The 19751-nt window shown below is 38.8% G+C and overlaps 1 protein-coding gene and 1 non-coding gene across 5 annotated transcripts in view; both read left to right on the forward strand.

Annotated features, from left to right (window-relative positions):
- LOC131045343 (zinc finger CCCH domain-containing protein 13) overlaps positions 1–19751 on the forward strand; it is a 194320-nt gene that overhangs the window by 150989 nt on the left and 23580 nt on the right. For all 4 annotated transcript variants that reach the window (XM_057978925.2, XM_057978926.2, XM_057978923.2 and 1 more), the window contains one exon: positions 10542–10613. In XM_057978925.2, coding sequence (XP_057834908.1) covers positions 10542–10613 — 72 coding nt within the window. The remainder of the gene's footprint in view (positions 1–10541; positions 10614–19751) is intronic.
- Positions 9380–9450, forward strand: TRNAA-AGC (transfer RNA alanine (anticodon AGC)). Its single transcript has one exon. It is a non-coding gene; the product is annotated as a tRNA-Ala (tRNA).

Below are 19751 nucleotides of genomic sequence, written 5' to 3' on the forward strand. Positions count from 1 at the left end.
CAACCGAGATGCTGGATTCTCCTCCGAAGGTATAGAGGAAAAAATCCCTTTCATAGTTAGGGTCGACAAGGGTAGGGGCCTGAGCAATTGCTTGTTTAATCTCTTCAAAGCCGGCGCTCCCCTCCTTGGTCCAACTGAAAACCAAATTTTTCTTCAACATGGAGGTGAGGGGTTTTACCATGGTGGCAAGGTTGGGAATGAACCTCCTCACAAAGTTGATCCTACCAAGGAAACTTTGCAATCCCTTCTTGTGACTGGGGAGTGAGAGAGAAAGAATAGCCTCTACTCACTTTCGATCAATGGTCAAGCCATCTTTGGATACAATGTGTCCCAGCAATCTTCCTTGATTAGTACCAAATACACACTTGCTAGGGTTCAAGGACACACCATACTCCCTGCATTTCATGAACACCTGCTCAAGATGACCAAGATGGTCAACTACATGCTTTGAATAAATAGTTATGTCGTCAAGGTATATAAGCACAAACTTTGCTAATACACCCTTGAAAGCCATGTCCATTGCTCTTTGAAACGTGGCTCCTGCATTGGTTAGCCCAAAAGGCATCTTGCAATAAGCATAGGTACCCCACTTAGTAGTAAATGCAGTCTTGTGTTGGTCTGATTCTTGGACTAAAATTTGATTGTAGCCTGAATACCCATCCAAGAATGAAAATCTTTCTGAGCCACTGACCTTTTGGAGAATCTGCTCCATGGAGGGAAGGGGATAATGATCGTTGAGGGAGGCTCTGTTGAGGTCCCTAAAGTCGACACATAGTCTGATTTCCCCATTCTTCTTCCATACAGGGACAAGGTTGGCCACCCAGGAGGAGTGCTTGATAGGGAAGATGATATTGGCTTCTATGAGCTTGGCCAACTCCTTCCTCATTAGTGGCTCAATCTTGGGGTTTATTGGTCTTTGCTTTTGTCTAACTGGCTTTGCATCCGGGTTTAGCTCTATAGTATGCTAGGCTAAGCTAGAGTCAAAACCCTTCAAATCTTCATAGGTCCAAGCAACTATGTCATCATATTTTTGACAAAGCTCAACAAAGGCCTCTTGTTCGGTTGAGGAACATACCTTGCCCAAGTTTAGAGACCTACCCTCGGCAACAACAACTGGCTTGTAATCACCCTTCTTTGCAGCCAGGTTCATCTTCTTCTTCAATTGATCATACGAGTTGAAAATGCCTTCCAAGGTAACTAGACCTTTAGGCAACTTGTTGGAGTTGAGCTGCATGATTTGATCTCCATACTGGTCTTGTAGCTTAGACTGATTTTTAGCAGAAAATTCTGCTTCATTTTGCAAGAAATTAACAATCTGCTGATCACTTTCAAATACTTGCCAATTTGCCTGATTGTTTGGGATAGTAGGCCTCACAACAAGCTTGATGTGTTGTTCCTTCTCGCTTGCAACATGCACTGGTATGTTGAACTGAGCACCAACCGCTGCAAGCCTATCAACATGCTTGTTCTGACTTCTAGGAATACTCTGGATGTTGAAGGCCTCGAATCCTTCAATATCCCAAACCCTGTGTTTGTATGATTTGAGTAGGTTGTTCTTTGTTATACTTTGAGATCGGATATGATTAGCAACCAATTCGCTATCTCCAAATACTTTCAAGGATCTGATCTTTCTGTTTTGTGCAAGTTGGAGGCCTTGGATCAAGGCTTCATACTCATCGACATTGTTGGTGCAACCAAACTAAAGCCTAAAAGAGAAGAAATATTTCTCTTGCTCAGGAGAAACAAGCATCACACCAACACTTGCACTTGCACCGTTTCTGTTTCTTGAACCATCAAAAAATATGCTCCATAACCCCTCTAAATCTCCATGTGTGTCTTGGTGAGGTTAGGGATAGGAGTATCCTCTTCATGGATACAATAGGTACCAAGCCCAGGCTCTTCAGTCTCAGCTAATGGATCAAATTGAAAAGCATTGGCCCATTCATCCAACAAACAATCAAGGACCTCTTGCAAAAAAGTAGCAGGCTCACGAACAGTACACTCCTCCCCCTCTTCGTGCAAAGTGCAATTCATGTTTATAGGGTTGGGGGTGTAGGGCTCAATGTGGTTTTGCGCAATGGGCTCTGCCCTTATGGTAACCTTGGTACCATACCTTGTTCGAAATAGCATGTGGGACCAATCAAAAAACAAGTATCCACCTATCTTGGCGGTGAAGTCTCTAGATAGACAGATGGCAAAGAAGGCAGGGAGGTCGATGATTGATACGTCTTACAGGACAGTGCAACCAGGGCATGCATGCAAGATTAACTCTAAGTTTTTAACAACCCCTACTGTCTTAATAGAAGTGCCATCCAATTGGACCACCCCCTTAGTCACAGGCTCATATTCTATGCCAAGAAGATCAGCTACCTTCTTAGGCACGACTGAGCTACTAGCTGTCGAATCTATCATGCAGTTGTGAACTAAGTTATCTCCTATGATTAAGGAGAGATAGAAGGGTGGAGGCTTGCTAATCTTGCTTGAATATTCTTCCTCCTTGGGTTGTACCAAACTGGTGGAAACCGCCTTTTTGCTAACTGCTGCCTCATCACTTGATTGGTTGATGTCCTTCAATGCCTCCTTGAGCAAAATCCTTATGAGATGGGATGGAAAGGGCCTCCCACATAGTGACATTGAAGTTGGCCTTCTTCATCTAATCTACTATATTGAAAGGAACACCAGCTGATTTTAGAGGCCCCTTTGAGGCTACAAGGTCTACCTTTGCTCTTTGGACGACTTGGGACTCCTCCTTGCCTCTTGCTCCCTTGCATGGTATTTTGGCTTGTATCCTGGACAACTACATTGGGCGTTGGAGCTTGGGATGATGTTGAAGGTGTGGCAGCTTCCATGGCTCTCTTCTTTGACCTTGTATATTGTAGCATAGACTCACCATTTGTTTGGTTCATACCATAGGATTCTGCCTCCTGCCAATTGACAAAGGTAGAATCTCCTTGCAAGTAAGCCTGAGAGCCAACACTAGGCTGATTTGGGTCATATTGCTGGCCAGAGGTGGTTGGCTCATTTTGCACTACTAAGGCTTGGACAAACTCTCCATTTTGGCATGCACCTTGGTTGTGTGGCTAATTGCATGGTTGACACCAATCTTGCTCTTGGGCGAGGTTGTTTTGCATTGGAACTATTGCTTTTGAGTTACTTGCAGCTATGGGGTTCACACTATTCAAAGGCCTGGCGTTGCTCCATTGGTTTTTCCCTTGAAAGGGTGGCCTATTCTGCTGATAGTTCTGATTTTGTGCTTGATAAGGTCTGCTATGCTTAGTTTGTTGCCTCTTTAGTGTTACCAACTCATTGCCAAAGTTTTGCAAGAGTCTTGACTTCATGGAGCTCATTAGAGGATGTAGAGGATGTGGATGGTTGACCTACGGGCGTCTTGGGGATAGGAGCCAAGGTGGGTTGTTGAGTAGGAGCTTCTAGGAAGAGAGGCATTAGAGGCCGCATTTGGTAGAGAGGTTCCACCCATTGACTGTATCATGACAACTATATCGCTATTGAGAGCTCTCAAATAATACAAGAAGGCATGATTTGGAGATGGCTTCACTAGAGCAAGGATTCTATTCCATGTCTTTTCGAATCTGAAATTGGAATCTCCCATGAACTCATGAGGTGCCCTCTTAATTGTAGTCAACTACTCCACAAGTGATAGGTGATCACTTTTGTCTTCGAAATGGTTGCACAACTTCTCCCCTAATTCATCCCAATTGTGAATGGAGCTAGACGGCAACCCTCTATACCACTGCAAAGCTTTTCCTTTCAAAGATGTGGCTAAGAGTCTAACAACAACATCATCCTGAGTGACATTATGGACAGAGCAGATGTTCTCAATGTCTTGAATATGGTCAATGGGGGTAGTAGCTGTTTCACCAGTGAAGTATGGTATACTCTTCAACGAAGCCATTGGTATATCATTCCATTGGGTCAAAATAAGAGGACTCCCCCCATTGAAGGTAACAAAAACCTGATTTTCGGCCATGTGAAACAATGGTCTATTGATATGAGTGGTGGGAGCCCTAGACAGTAATGGTCTTGTAAATGGAGGGGTAGAACGAGACCTGGGAGATGGAGTGTTTACGACCTTGACACCCCTGACTGGTGACAATGAAGGTCTACCTCTCCGCCTTCTAGAACCTAAAGATGAGAGTTCTACAAATTGAAAGCTACCTCTAGAAGACGCCCTTGTATGAATTCTGGGCATAAAATCAGCAACAAGTCATGAACAAGAGACTGGACTTGTGAGAAGAGTCACTAAGTGCTTGAAAGATGACTGCCTCTAAAGGATGAGACACTAAGAACAACATTGAATCCTTAGCATGTAAATCGAAAGTCTGTTCCACCGGGCGTGCCAAAAACTGCTATCACAAAAGCTTGCACCCTTGCTGAGCTATCAATTCAACAACCTTGTGAAACATGGAAACAACCTCGAAGTGTGGGACCTTGCGCAAGGGGTTGAATCTTCGGAGAAGGCTGACTTCCTTCTCAATCCAATTGCAGGTGTTGAACCAACTCAACACTCCAAATCTTACTTATTAACTTATCCTAACAACTTGTAGAGTAAAAGGGAAGAGAGAAATGTTTAAAATGAAAGGAGGTGATGCACCAAGATAAGAGACGTTTCTCTCTCCACCCGAAATGGCACAAAGAATCAACTGAAATACCCAGGAAATGCACAAACTTCAATTGCATGAATGACCTCAACACACATATGGAGGTTAGAACTTGCTGAATGTCAAGAGGGGAGAAGGTTTCCCACAAGTCACACCCAAAAGCAGGTTAACACAACATATATGTGAAAGAAAGACATATACATACACTTACAATGAAGGTAAGAACACGTACACAACATACATAAGTTGAAGTAAGGCAACAATGATGATTTCAATTCATTACAAGGCCAATGGCCAAACTTACAGTTGCAGAAATGCAAGATAAATACAAGTCTTTAAGAGAAGTGAAAGAGCATAGAATAGCTCAAGCCAGCAGGGAAAGAACCCTTTACAATGAGGCATAACAGCCTTATATAGAAAATTGGTCGCATAGGAGAGACCATTGGTCAAGGGAGAGAAGCCTTGACCCTTGTGTGTGCAGGGAAATGTCAGTGAGGGAATCTAGGGAAGTGCATGCACCTGACATTGTGTACATGCAAGCAATCTAGCCATACTCTGAAAATGCAATCCCAAGAAGAAAGGTACATCTAGAAGGTGGATTGACTGACATTCCAAAGTCAGAGCATACATGCATGACATAAGTAACCACAAATAAGCATGGTCCTGTACTTCTCTTGATGGAAATCCTACAAAAATCATTAAACGCACCCCTGTAGCTCCACAAAAGGTGTACAAGTCGCAAGAATTGTTGGAGCATTAAGAGCCTTAAGTGTTGATCATGCCATCTGGAAGTGTTGCATGGAATGAAGTTTGGAAGACTTCGGAAACACAGGTTACCAAAGTTGGGAAGACTTAGGTTTGGGATTTCGAGATTTCGGGTTTCCGGAGTTCCGGGGTTGAGGACTTAAGAACTTGGGAACCTGGGGGTTCTGGAGTTCCAGGGTTGAGGAAGATAAGACATAGGAACTTGGGAACCAGGGGGTTCCGGAGTTCCGGGGTTGAGGACTTAGGAACTTGGGAACTTGGGGGTTCTGGAGTTCCAAGGTTGAGGAAGAGAAGACTTAGGAACTTGGGAACCTGGGGGTTCTAGAGTTCTGGGTTGAGGACTTAGGAACTTGGGAACCTTGGGGTTTCGGGGTTGAGGAAGAGAAGACTTAGGAACTTGGGAATTTTAGGGGTTCCGGAGGTTCGGGGTTGGGACTTAGGAACTTGGGAACCTAGGGGTTCCGGAGTTCCAGGGTTGAGGAAGAGAAGACTTAGGAACCTGGGAACCTGGGGGTTCCGGGGTTGAGGACTTAGGAATTTGGGAACCTGGGGGTTCCGGGGTTGAGGACTTAGGAACTTGGGAACCTGGGGGTTGAGGACTTAGGTTCCCAAGTTCCGGGGTTGAGGACTTAGGAACTTGGGAACATGGGGGTTCCGGAGTTCCGGGGTTGAGGACTTAGGAACTTGGGAACCCGAGGGTTTCGGAGTTCCGGGGTTGAGGAAGAGAAGACTTAGGAACTTGGGAACTTGGGGGTTCTGGAGTTCCGAGGTAGAGGAAGAGAAGACTTAGGAACTTGGGAGTTCTGGAGTTTCGGCAAGACAATACTTCATAGTTCATGATTCCATTGTTTTCTCTTTGATCAATTAAGGCAGCACTAGTCCATAGAACATATCTCTAATTGGTTCTCACTGATGGACCAAGGGTGTCATAAAATGACAACATGCACTATAAATGAAATCATAATGCATATAAAATTCAAAATTTAGTATCTAATCTTTGCTTGTTGAAAGTAATTTTCCACATTAATTCTTATGCATTTTGCATGTATGTTCTGTCGACACCATGAAACCACCTCTCTTTGATGCATTATGTTAAACAGTTCACATATCTTGTCTATGCTTCCACATCTTGCGTACATGTATACCAGGGAATTTGTGACAACTTCATTTGACCAAAGTCCTCTATCCTTTATGCTTTGATGGATGTCCATACCTTGTTGCAAGTCTCCCATTTTAACACAGGTGCAGGGGATGCTAGCAAAGGCTGTGGAATTTGGTTTTACAACTGCCAATTGCATTTACTTCGAAGTTTCTAAAGCCTTTTCATCAAATCCATTTTGTCCATATTCTATAGTCGTGGCCTTCTCTGATATGTCATTTCTCTGAGGCATATTGTTCAACAATTCATGCACCATTGTTTATGCTTTTATATTTTCCATGCAAGTTGTGCATGAGGAGGACATGGCATAGGTTGTGGAATTATGGATTTTCTCGCACTTGAAGGTTTCTAAAGCCTATTCAACAATTCTATTTTGTGCATAAATAGCAAGCATAGCATGTGCAGGGAAGGGAAAATGTTCACGTGCAAGGAGAGAATAGTCATGCACAGGGAGAGAATGCTTTTGAGGTATTATGTGAAAATGTTCACATGCCCTTGAAAGCTGCTAAAGCCATTTCAATAAATCTATTTTGTTCATATTTTGCAATCGTTACACTCCATGAGATGACATCTTTTGAAGAATTTTCGTCAAACCCTACATGTCATTGCTAGTGGCTTGCAGATTCAAACTCTTGAGGTGATGTTAATGAATATTTCATGCTCCCATCTTGGTGTAGGTTGGAAAATGCTAGTAGAGGACATGAACCATAGCTTTACATTTGCCTTTGCGTTTGCTTGAAAGTTTCTAAAACCCTTTTCAACAATTCCATTGTGTGTATATCATTGCAATCATGGAGCCATTCTTTTTGAAGTATTCTGTTAATAATATTTACATTGTATTCATGTTTGCTAGGGCAGTTGCATTTCCATGTCCATGCCTACACATTGCAAGTAGTTAGAAAAAATATGAGGTTAGAGGTTAGAAATTAGGGCAAAAATGCATAGTTGAACCCCAATTTCTAACTTTCACCTTTTTAAGTTGTGAGATTAAACCACCTTTTCAATATGCAAGTTGGAGGTTATAAATTAACTTCTTACTACTCAACTTCATTTCATCAACTTTTTACTACTCACAACCATATCTATATCAACTTGTCACAACTCACAAGCTCTCTGTATCAACTTGTCATGAGTTGTGAATTTTTTATAATTCCTTAGCTTTTTATGTATTTACCCATCTTTCTTTATTTTCAACGCTTTCTTGTTTCCTTTCTTCTTAACACATGCATTGTTCACATTTAACCATAAATAATCTTGAAACTTTCTTAATGTACACTACGTACTTATAGGGAGTGAAGACCTTAATAAATATTTCTCAATTTATTACATGCACGAAAAGTTATCAGCAAAGAATTAAAACTTTTTCCTATATTTCACAGACCCACTGATAGAGAGAAATCACCATAGTTTTCAATGAAAATTTACCATGGTAATTGCTATACCTCCACGCCGAAAGTCCATAAATATAATTCCATCTGGACTAAATGAAACCTTTAATTTAATCATTTCCGTAATTTGGCTGGCAAAAATTAAAGCTTTAATATCGTAGAGACCAAGTGGTGGGTCTATTTGAAAACTTGATATGCTGGTCAAAATGCCACCAGGAATTCGCCTGCAAAAGGATTTTATACCATCTATTGGTTAACAGATTTAGCCTTTCATAATTTTATGATAAATGACTCATGTATGCCCTTAGTTTTGTGAAAGACAAATAGAACCAACAGTTGGGTAATTCAATGAATTGTTTACCCTCTGCATAAGGGTGCAACTTCCCATATGATGTTCAATGAATTTTTAAACACACACAAATATTAACTTCACTTTTAACCAGAAAGCGAAAAAAGGCTTTTCACATTCATCAGCCAACACCACATGAATGCCAGGAAGATAAACACTCTATGTAAACCAACAGATTTACCATAAAAAATAACTTTACTTCAGAAACTATAATTAAAGAAACGATAAAATCATGGACTCTGATTGAGTCTCTCTCGTGTCTCTCAGGACAAGGGGAATCAAATCCACACAATATTAACAACAAAATTACTTATTACATTCATTTACAGACGTATGAAAGTGGATAATCAAAGAAGCAATAGATTCAACACAAACAGATTTATCCCAACAAAGATCTTCTTTTCTGCATTCAAATACACAGATTTGAAAGTTGCTGAAAATGTCTAATTTTATTCACTGATAAAATGCCTTCATTGACAATCCACAAGTATCTAAAACAAAGTCTGTCAATCTTTACAAAATTTCTCGGACCTTTTTGAAGTCTTTTTCCAAAAATATATAGCTAAACTTCTACCCTAACCACTTGATAACCACAGAGTTACATCGCTTTGCCCAAGGGTAAGTTAAACAGTTTGTTTTTGAAACTAACTTATAAAACCGTTTTTTGACTAAAAACAGCAGAAAGGAAAGAAAACATGGGAATAGTTATCCAATTCATGGCAATGGGCGACCAATTTGATCCTTCTTCCACTCCGTGAATGCCTCCGTGAATTGCTGGATGACAGGTTCATTTGGAATGGCTACGTGTAAAATCCGTTGTTGCCAAACATCTTTATCACTACGCATTCCCTCGAAGTTCAGCTTTTAAATCCAGAATATTCCCTCCATGCTGATGCTTCGTCATTTTCATGTACGCCACTTTTATGTCGAAAGTTAATCGATCCTTGAACTTTGAACTTTGAACCCTCCGAGAAGTAGTTCAAAAGTTCAAGTTCAAAAGAACATAACAAGGACAAACCAAGACAAAGACACCACAAGGCTGCGGCTTACGTGTTACAAAGACAGCCACACCCGGACCGGCGATGGATTGGTCCAAGAGGGGCCAGTAGCTCAGTGGTAGAGCACTCCAGCAGCGATGGAAGGTCCTAGGTTCGAGTCCTAGCTGGTCCATGACTTAGACAAGACTCGACTTTCTCAACTTTGAACTTGAACCTTGAACTTTGAAAAGGTTCAATAGTTCAAGTTCAATGACAATTGACACTAAGACTGCTAACTTTTTAACTAGAACAAAGCCGTGATACAACATGCTCCGCTTGAACTTGAACCTTGAACTTTTGAAAAGGTTCAACTGAAAGTTCAGCTCAAGACAAAATTAAAAAGACTAAAACCGAGAATTACACACACCCAGACTAAATAAACACTCATTATTTTAAATAATGTGAGAACAAAAATGCCTCAGAAAAATGAGGAGGGTAACACCATCTTTGAAGAATTTTTAAATTTAATTTTTTTTCATAATTGACTAAAAAAAAGGATGACTCTTCTTCAAATGGGGAAGCCTTTCAACAAAAAACTTATGAATTGTGGCATTGTAAGGATGGATGAGAGAAACAACGAGAATATAACACATGGCATCATTATTTCATAGTTAGAATTGACTCAACAAAAGATTTAACACCTGACAATGTTTATGGATTTGACAAAAAATTTTAAATTTTGTGGTGTCTAAACAAGGCTAACAATGCCAAACCCTTGTTCGCCATGGTCATTCCTCCTCATAAAGTCTCTTGATAGAAGAAACCTTGAGGAATCTGATGGTCCCAATCTTTTGACATCATAGATTCTATAGAAAGCAGGATCTAGAACTACCTTAATATGAATTTGATGCTCCATAAGGCAAAAGCTATTGATATTTGAAACAACACATGCAAAAAAACCCTAGAAGAGCTTTCTATGTGAATTTCAGTAAATAGCTAAGAAACTTAGATTTGATTACTTTGTGACACATCAAAACTTATGGTAGACAATGTTTTATTTAAATACTATGTGAATTATCCTTGTAGTACATCAGCTTTAGGCTTTAGCGCTTAAATTTTTTCTTGTACTCAAATTGTTTTGAGTTTTTTAAATTGTGACCTGGTATGAATCTTTTTAAAGAAGATTTATTGCTAAAAATATCGTTGTGGTGTATCTTAGTTAATTTAGTTGTACATTAGTTTACCATAGTATATGTATCCATTTGATGAATTTTCAACTTGCAGGCTTGGATCGAAAATTAAAAAGTTCATCAAAGTGCATCTTCGCTTTGTTCAGGCAAAGGAGAGTGTAAAAAAGTGAGTTGTTGTGCTTGTATTTTGCATATTTTATATGGTCTTAGAAAAAAAACAATGATATTGCTGTAGTAATCAAATGTGGATAGCATAGTTCTAACTTCTTATCATTCTTGTCTCTTTTTTTGTTCATAGAAATGCTACTGATTAGAGGTGAAATTTCCAAGTTCTGACTATCTATTCAGATTCACTTCTAAAAATCATTGGTGGTTCATTTTTCCTTTATTGGAAATTTCTTTTATTCAAGGCCCCAAACTTGTTGAAGGTTTAAGGGTGCTGGTCACATTGGTGACATGGCCTTGTGCACTGTAGTGGAGAAATTATTCATGCGTAAGACCATATGTTAATTGCAAGAGGTTGTGCTTTATGGAGCAATCGGTCACCCCATTTTGCTATGCACTTTGCATGATTGGTGGATCTTGGTTGATACTTCCATAAGAGGTTTATCTGACATTATTGTAATAGGAACACGGCATACTTCACTTGGTTGGGTTGTTTCCTCTCCAAGATGGTGGTTGTGGGTTTCATCCTGTTTCTGTGCACCTTTCATCATTGATTGGTAATTGTTCTTAACACTTACTTGGAAGTTTATTTGTTGAGAAGGTATGATCTTGTTGGAACATGCAGGACCAGGAAGCTACTTGTTCATGAGTTGAAAAGTGATGTGGCATGTTTGTGGTGCCACATGGCACAGTCATTTGGTTATTATGGATAAATTCTATGGTGACAGGCATTCTGGCAAGCATGACAGGGTAGTGCTGTATGATTAATGTGTCATTAAAAATCTTGATGGGCTTGAGGCGACGACAAATGTTAAGAGTGTCGTTAAATGTTTTTGTTGTTTTTGATGACTTACTGAGTGACAAGTGATGGTGCTAGATCAAGGACACTTCATGTAACCAAGTGCTTTCATGCCATGTCTGAAATATTATCTTTTGACTTTCCTTGCTATAAACCCTGTATGTCAGTGTGTAGGCTATTGAGTGGTCATTCATTCTTCATGTAATTAATTATAGGTTTATTTATCAGTGGCCTTTTCCCAGCCAAAATACATCACATTCACATGGTATTCTTATCCTTGTATTGAGTATATTTGTATCGTGGGAATCCTCAAGGGATTCCATCCACCTTTCTCTCTGGCATACCTTTCTTTGTATATCTATGGATGTTTTGTTTTTGTCTATCAATTGCATGAAAGTGGTAGGACCATTTGTGAGACCAAAGCGCATTAATCGCCACTCAAAAAGGCTCATTTTGGTCTTGAAATGTTTACTTCCACATGCTCTCTAACTGAACTTCAACCTGTTGATAAATACTCTTTAGATCAGTCCTGGAGAAAAATTTTGCACCTTGAAGCTGTAATAGTAGGCCATAAAGCTGAGGGAGTGGTTAACAATTTTTTATTGTAATCTTGTTCAATGCTAGACAATCAATGCAGAGATGGCAAGTTCCACCATTCTTGATCAAACGAATAATTAGAGAAAGGTAACATACTTGGTTTGATGAAAGCTTTGAAGAACAAGTTTTGAACTTGTCGTTTGATTTCATCACTTTGTTTCATTGATGTGCAATATGACAGGCATTAGGAAGACGAACGAAACAAAGAAGGTCAATGGTATAATTTACTGCATTGTCTGGGGGAAGTGCTTGAAATTTTTGAAGCTCATTTGAATAGGACTTCAATGATCGATAAAAACTTGCATGTTGTGTGGAAATTATGAATTTTATTCAAGATGCATCAGATTGTGACCTAATGAAAATTAGTGCAAGTTTTGGTGCTTGATTGACAACTTTGCATGCTTGTCTTCAACTGAGTGCTAAATTTGTTGATTTTGTGACACATCTGATTCAGCGACATTTGATTATCCTGTTACAATGTGTGTGTGTGTTATACACATTGTAGTGAACTCTCCTTTCATATGGATGGGTTTGCCATGAAACAATCTACAGCAATCCATGGTGGTCAGATACCTTATCAACAAATTTGGGAGCAAAAGCAAAAGACATGATGGATATGTTTTGATCTATGAAGATGAAAAACTATCCTTTCATCCAAGTGCATATGAATGAGGATGTTGTTAGGAATGTTACATCTCAGTAAAATAATAGAGGTAAGTTAATGTTAATAAGGGGTTAGTAAGAGAGTATTAAACAATACTATTTAAAACTATTATAGTTTTTGGTGATTGGGGATTAATTTTATATGTACTAGAATAAGTTTGATTGAGGAATAAGTGGGATCAAGTGGATTGCGTTTCCTATTTTCTAGGACAGAAAACTAGTCAATGCAATGTGTATTGTCCTATGATGTTTGAATAGCAATGATTCTGATACTGGCTTGTTCAAATCTACATTTGGTATTAAATTGAAAAAGCCTAGAGACTACGAGAGAAAGGAGTCAAAAATTTGTTGTGTGAGAAGTAGGGTTGTTAGAAATCTAATTCACTGTGTGAAGTAACACACTTCTATCATGGAAGTTCTAAAAAATTCAGGCGTGGTACTTGTATTAAAATATCTTCTATTTAATGCCTCTGTGTAAGGTGTATTGGAAAACAAGATGCAAATTGAGCACCTTACATGCACACAAATAAAAGTCTCATTTGCCTAAGAAGAAAAAGCATGGTTTGGCTGGTTTAGTGCAGAAAAGGAGCAGTTCGGTGCAAGGGTGAATCAGAAAAAGTCTAAACCATAGCAATTTGAAGTAAATCTTTAAGAGAGGTGTTTTGTAGGAATACATCCAAAAAGAAGGAAGCTTGTGAGTGGCATGAACAATGTTTATTTGATGTGAGAGTGGTGTTTCTGAGATGCTATTGCTAGCAACAAGGTGTGGGAGAGAGAGGTCCACCAACAATACAAGGAAAGATATAAAAGATTTTTTATAAAGCTGTTTATAAATCGCGTGTTGCAATTAAGAACACAAGAAGAATACACAATTTACTTGGAAACCCTTGTGAGAGAAAACCACGGCAAAATATTGCTTTTATATTCGAAACTTCTTACAATCTTTGTAGGCAATCATTGTAGGCACCAACCCACTAGAGACATCAATCCCCACAACTGAGCACCAACTCAGCAAGAGACACCAATCTCTTTGAAGACGAGGCACCAACCTCCAAGAGGATAAAGTGATAAGTGTTTGATCTTCTTCCTGAATCAGATCTGATCCTCCACGAATCTGCTCAAAATTTGCTTCTTAAATCTGCTTATGATCTTCAAGAATCTCTGCTCATATGTTTGCAATAATTCGCCCTTAAAGTTTGCAATAATTCACCTTCAAGCTCTGCTCATACTATTCAACAATTTCTGTTCATAAGGTCTGAAACCATCTGCTCATAAGATCTGAAATAATCTGCTCATAGGTCTGCAACTCAATCATAACTGCTCATATCTTCTCCTTAGATCTGCTGTAAGGTCTTCTTAAAATCTGCTTTTAATAGGAAGAATATTCAATGAATTGCTTGATAAGAATAACCCTCAAGGGTCTTTTATTTATACCTTCCAATATGCACCTTTTCACCAATGGATACATCTCTCTACAACAGGTCGGCCAACTGGCATAGTTAAATGTTTTATTTAGTTTTCATTTGCCTCCAAAAATGCGTGCTCAACTCAACAAGGTTCGCCCAAACAGACCACTATTTATTTTCATATAAATACACCAAATAGGGCACTTAAGCATGAGGTTGGCACTTAGCAAAGATGAATTTATTTAGTTTAATTTTAGTTTTCTATGCAAGTCGGCCAGCATAGATATAATTGTCTTGGTCACCAATATAAATAGAGATTGGCTAGCCAAAAAGATCAACAATTGAACTCGGAAAAAAAAACAGCAGCAACAATTATCCTTAATTTTGCTTCATTTTCCATAGTGCATTGATTCTCCATTGATAGCAGCAATATGGCAATAATCCTTTGACATCAATGACAACAAGATTTTCAACAATCTCCCTCTTTGTCACTGATGAAAACTTGCAAAGAAATAATCTTAGAATGCAACAGAAACATTTTTCTCCTCCTGAGTGAATGCTCCCCCTTACTCTACTCCTCCCCCTTTGACATCAATGACAAAGACTTTCTGGGGTTAAAAGATAAGACAATGAATAGCAACCTCTGAACACATGCTTCCCTTGAAGAACTTAGTAAATGGATGAGAGTGATATCACGATTAATTTCTCCCTTAGATACTCAAAAGTCTTTTTTGGAAGAGGCTTTGTGAAGATGTATGCAATTTGTTCCTTTGTAGCAATGTACTCCAATTTCACTTGCTGATCAACCACCTGCTCTCTTAAGAAATGGTATTTGATTGGAATATGCTTTGTCTTGGAGTGCATGACCAGATTCTTTGAAATATTTACTGCACTCGTATTGTCACAAAATATAGAGATAGGATGCTCATACTCAACCTTAATATCCTTCAATGTCTATTTCATTCAAAGACTTTGCGTGCAACAAGCTGCTACTACAATGCATTCTGTCTTTGTTACAATTAAAGAAAATGAAACCTATTTCTTACTCAACCAAGATACAAGACTGTTACCAAGGAAGATTGTTGCTCCACTTGTGCTTTTTTGTCAGCAATACTGCTAGCCCAATTTGCATCTGTATATGCTGTAAGCGTGAAGTCTTCACCTCTTGGATACCACAACCCAAACTCCATGGTGCGCTTTAGATATTTGAATATTCTTTTGACTTCTTGTACACGAGTTTCCTTTGGTGCTCCCTGAAACCGTGCCGCCAAACTAATTGCGAGCATAAGATCGGGCCTTGTAGTTGTCACATATAATAAACTTCCAATCATGGACCTGTATAGAGTTTGATTGGCCTCAGGAGATTTATCATCTTTACTTAATTTGCATCAGATAATCATGGGAGTGCTCATTGGATTGTACCATTATGAATTTCTTCAACATCTCCTTAATATACTTGGTTTGTGATATAAATATTCCCTTATCTAATTGGGAAATTTGCAACCCAAGGAAGAAGGACAACTCACCAAGCATTGACATTTTGAACTCCTTATGCATATATGTGGCAAATTCTTGGCACATCTTGTCATTGCTACCTCCAAAAATTATATCAACCGCAATGATCACAACAATCAAAAAATTTATCTGCTTCATTTCTGATATAAAGATTGCTATCCTCAATTCCCCTTTTGAAGCCTTGCTCTTGAAGGTACTTGTCTAGCCTTGAGTACCAATCCCTCGAGGCTTGTTTTAGTCCATAAAGTGCCTTCTTTAGTTTGCAAACATAGTCCTCATTCGCTAACAAAAAAAACCCTTTTGGTTGTTCAATGTACATGTCTTCCTCCAGGTTTCTATTCAAGAAGGCTGATTTCACATCCATCTAGTAGACATTGAAGTTCTTAAGCTTGGCAAGGGCTAAAACCATCCTTATAGCTTCCTTATGAGCAACAAGAGCAAACGTTTGAAATCAATTCCTTCACCTTGAGCATATCCTTTGCATACAATCCTTGTTTTGTTCCTTATGACTTGGCCATCCTCATTCTTTTTTTTTCTGAAAGCCTATTCAGTGCCAATGGCATTCTTGTCCTTAGGTCTTGAGACAAGTTCCCAAGTTTCACTCTTCTTGATTTGATCCAATTCCTATTTTATAGCCTTTGGCTTTATCCAATGCTTGTCTTCACTTGCTTTTGTAAAGCCCTTTGGTTCTATTCTAGAGAGCAAGCACAAACTTGAATGTTTTGATGTGCTAGTAAATCTTCTTTTGTCTGAATCTCTACATCTTTCTCCCCAAAGATCAAGTCTTTTAGATGATTCTTTTGGACAACTTTGGATGGAGTCTTAGGTGGTGCTCTTGATGGTGTCTTTGGGTTCTCTTGCTCAACTGTCTCTTTCTCAATTTCCTCTGTTTCTTTTTCTTTGCACACTTCCTCATTTTAAGGAACATCTTCTTGAACTTCTTTTTCATAGTGTCTTCCTTCATCAACTTTCACATTTGCACTTTCAAAAACCTTCTGTCATCTCTTTTTATCGCATTTGGGCGCTTTACTTATTGTGTAGTACCCAAGAAATGTTTCTTCATCAGTTATAGAATCAAACTTTCCTAAATCTCCTTCATCTATCCTTATATAACACGTGTTTCCAAATACTTTGAAATACTTTGCCCTATTCGCTATGAATCTGCCCTCCATCTCTATCTCTTGGGCAAGAAAGCAACTAAGCTGGGTAAATCAAGGTTAGTTCCATACCTAGTGGCTTGTCTAGTTTCACCTTAGGTTGATTACTCCCTACCGATAAATGGCGTGTGTGCGGCAACTTGCTGTTGCAGGTCTCCCTTCCCATAGCTCATATGGCATTTTGCTATCGTTTATTTTGATTTGTGCACGATTCAAAATGTAGACTGCCATGTGAACCGTATCTCTCCAAAAACTATCAGACAACTTGACTCATTTAGCATAGCTCTAGCCATTTCTTGGACTGTTCTGTTTTTTTTTTCCACAACTCCATTTTGTTGTGGAGTTCTTGCAGCTGAAAATTGTCTTCTTTTCCCATGCTTTTCACAGTTTTTTTCGAATTCATTGGAGGTGAATTTTCCTCTTCTATGTGATCTAAGACATTTGATTTTCAAACCTGATTCATTCTCCACCAAGGCTTTGAATGTTTAGATTTTTCTTTGAAAAATGTAACCCAAGTCATTCTAGAGTAATCATCAATTAATAACATAAAAAGCCTTTCTCCTTGCATGCATCTTGTTCTAGTTGGACCACATAGATTCCGTATGTATAAGCTCCAACGATTTTGATGCAAAGCGTTCCTTTAGTTTAAAATTCACTCTAGTCTACTTCCCAAGTTGACATTGCTTACAAGTGATGTTTGTGGGCTTTGAGATCCTTGGCATGTCTCTCACGGCTTCCTTACGGTTGATCTTGACAAGATTGTCAAAGTTTAGGTGCCCCATTCTCCTGTGCCATAACCAACTCTCATGTTCTTGTCCCATGAAACATTTTTGGCTTTTGATTTCACTGAGGATGTAGAGATTATTAGATGTTCTATATGCATTTGCTTCAACTTTTAACATATAGGACATTCTCATTTTTTATTTTTCCATTGTCCAGACTAAGAGTCCTTGTTCCTTTTATATATCTCTTAGTGTTGTCTCCGAATTTCACTGTCGCTTCATTGTTTGTTCGAGAGTAGAAAATTTACTTGTGTCACTTGTCATGTGCCTTGAACAACCACTATCAACGTACCATCTATCTCCTTTGTTTTGTGCGTGTAGAGCTTTTTGAACAAACAAGGTTTTTTTTATTTTTTTAATGTAGTGGTCATTCTTCATCATCGCTACTTTCATTCTTATCTTGTGAACGTTTAGAAGCAAAATGTCATATTTTACCACAATTAAAGCATTTGAATGGTAACTTACCTTGATAATTTCCAGATCCTTTCTTCTGTTTTCTCATGAAGTGAGCTTCTTCTTCACTCATTTCATTGCATGACCTCTCACTTGGTTCACATACCTTGTTCTTCACCTTGATGCTTTTAAGGTTGCCTCTTCTTTTGATGGTTTGTCTTCAATCTTCATTTAATAGGCATTTCCCATGTACCTCATCCTTTGTCAATGTATCTAGATCTTTCATTTCTTCAATTGCCAAAACTTTGAAATCAAATCTCAAGGGAAAAGACCTTAGTACCTTTTGAACAATTACAGCTTCATCAACTTCTTCACCAAGTCCTCCAATTGTGCTCACAGTCTCATCAACACGAAGCAAATAAGAGGCTATGTTCTCTTATTTCATCGTAAGGCTTTCAAATTGTTTTTGAAGCTTTGCCTTCTTCACTTTAACATCTTCTTCATAGATGTTCTTCAACTTATTCCACACGCCCTTTGCTGATTTGCGATGCATAACCTTCACGAACTCGGATTCGGATAATCCACACAAAATCGCATGCTTGGCTTTCACATTGTTCTCACTTTCTTTCTTTTGGCCTGATCTATTGGGGAAGTAGACAGGGGTGCCAAACATCATATCCTAGGGCATTCAAGTAGGTTTCCATCGTTATGCTCCAAAAGGCATAATTTGCTCCATCAAAGAGTGGTGCTTTGTTTGATGAGATTCTGTGTCCTTGACCAACCATTAGTGCTCTTATAGATCTACCTCCAAGCGAATAGGCTATTTCCAAAGGAACCCACTCTAATACCAATTGAAGAGCACACCATTATATTGAGATGGGGGGTGAATTAGTATAATAACAAACTTTTACTTCTCAAAACTTAATTAATCACATAAGCAATACTTCAGTACTTAATCAACCACAAATGCAAGATCAAGGAAGTAGATGCAAAAGAAGAACACACGATTTACGTGGAAACACCCTTGCGGGAGAAAACCACAACAAAATATTCCTTTTATATTAGAAACTTCGTACAATCTTTGTAGGCACCAATCCACAAGAAACACCAATACCCTTTTGACGATGAATTTATTTAATTTGATTTTAGTTTTCTATGCAAGTCGGCCAGCATAGATATAATTTTGTCTTGGGCGCCAATATAAATGGAGGTCAGCTAGCCAAAAAGGTCAATAGTAGAACTTTAAAAAAAATAATAAACAGCAGCAACAATTATTCTTATTGCTGCTTCATCCTTTTATTGATTCTCCTTTGATAGCTGCAACATTGCAATAATCCTTTGACATTAATGACAACAATATTTCCAACAATCACGAGATTTGCTTGCTTGAAGAGGATATTCTTAAGACCACCTTCCCAACTCATCAAGGGCACTACCAATTTTTGGTCATTCTATTTAACCTCACTAATGTCCCATCTTTGATCTTGCTGGCATCTATCTAACATTTGGTTCGATTTCAGTTGGTAGCATGGAGCTTTGGCATTGTAGATATATAGGATTAACGAGAACAAGATATTTGAACACAAATCAAACTTACAACTTTGTACAATGACTAGCAATGGATTTTTGGGTTGTTGAGGAATGAAAGGTGTAGAGGAGAAAAGTAAACCGCTTCGACAGGTAGGTGACCACCTATTAGGGACTCACTAATCAAACCTCTCCACTTGGGATGCGGTGTAGAGTGTAGAATTTTTAGGTACCCCTTAGATGACACTAAACATGTCACAGAGGTTCTCTGATGTGAGCTAGTGACACTCTGTTTGAGGA

Source organism: Cryptomeria japonica, chromosome 8 (genome assembly GCF_030272615.1).
Source record: "Cryptomeria japonica chromosome 8, Sugi_1.0, whole genome shotgun sequence".
NCBI classification, from domain to species: domain Eukaryota; kingdom Viridiplantae; phylum Streptophyta; class Pinopsida; order Cupressales; family Cupressaceae; genus Cryptomeria; species Cryptomeria japonica.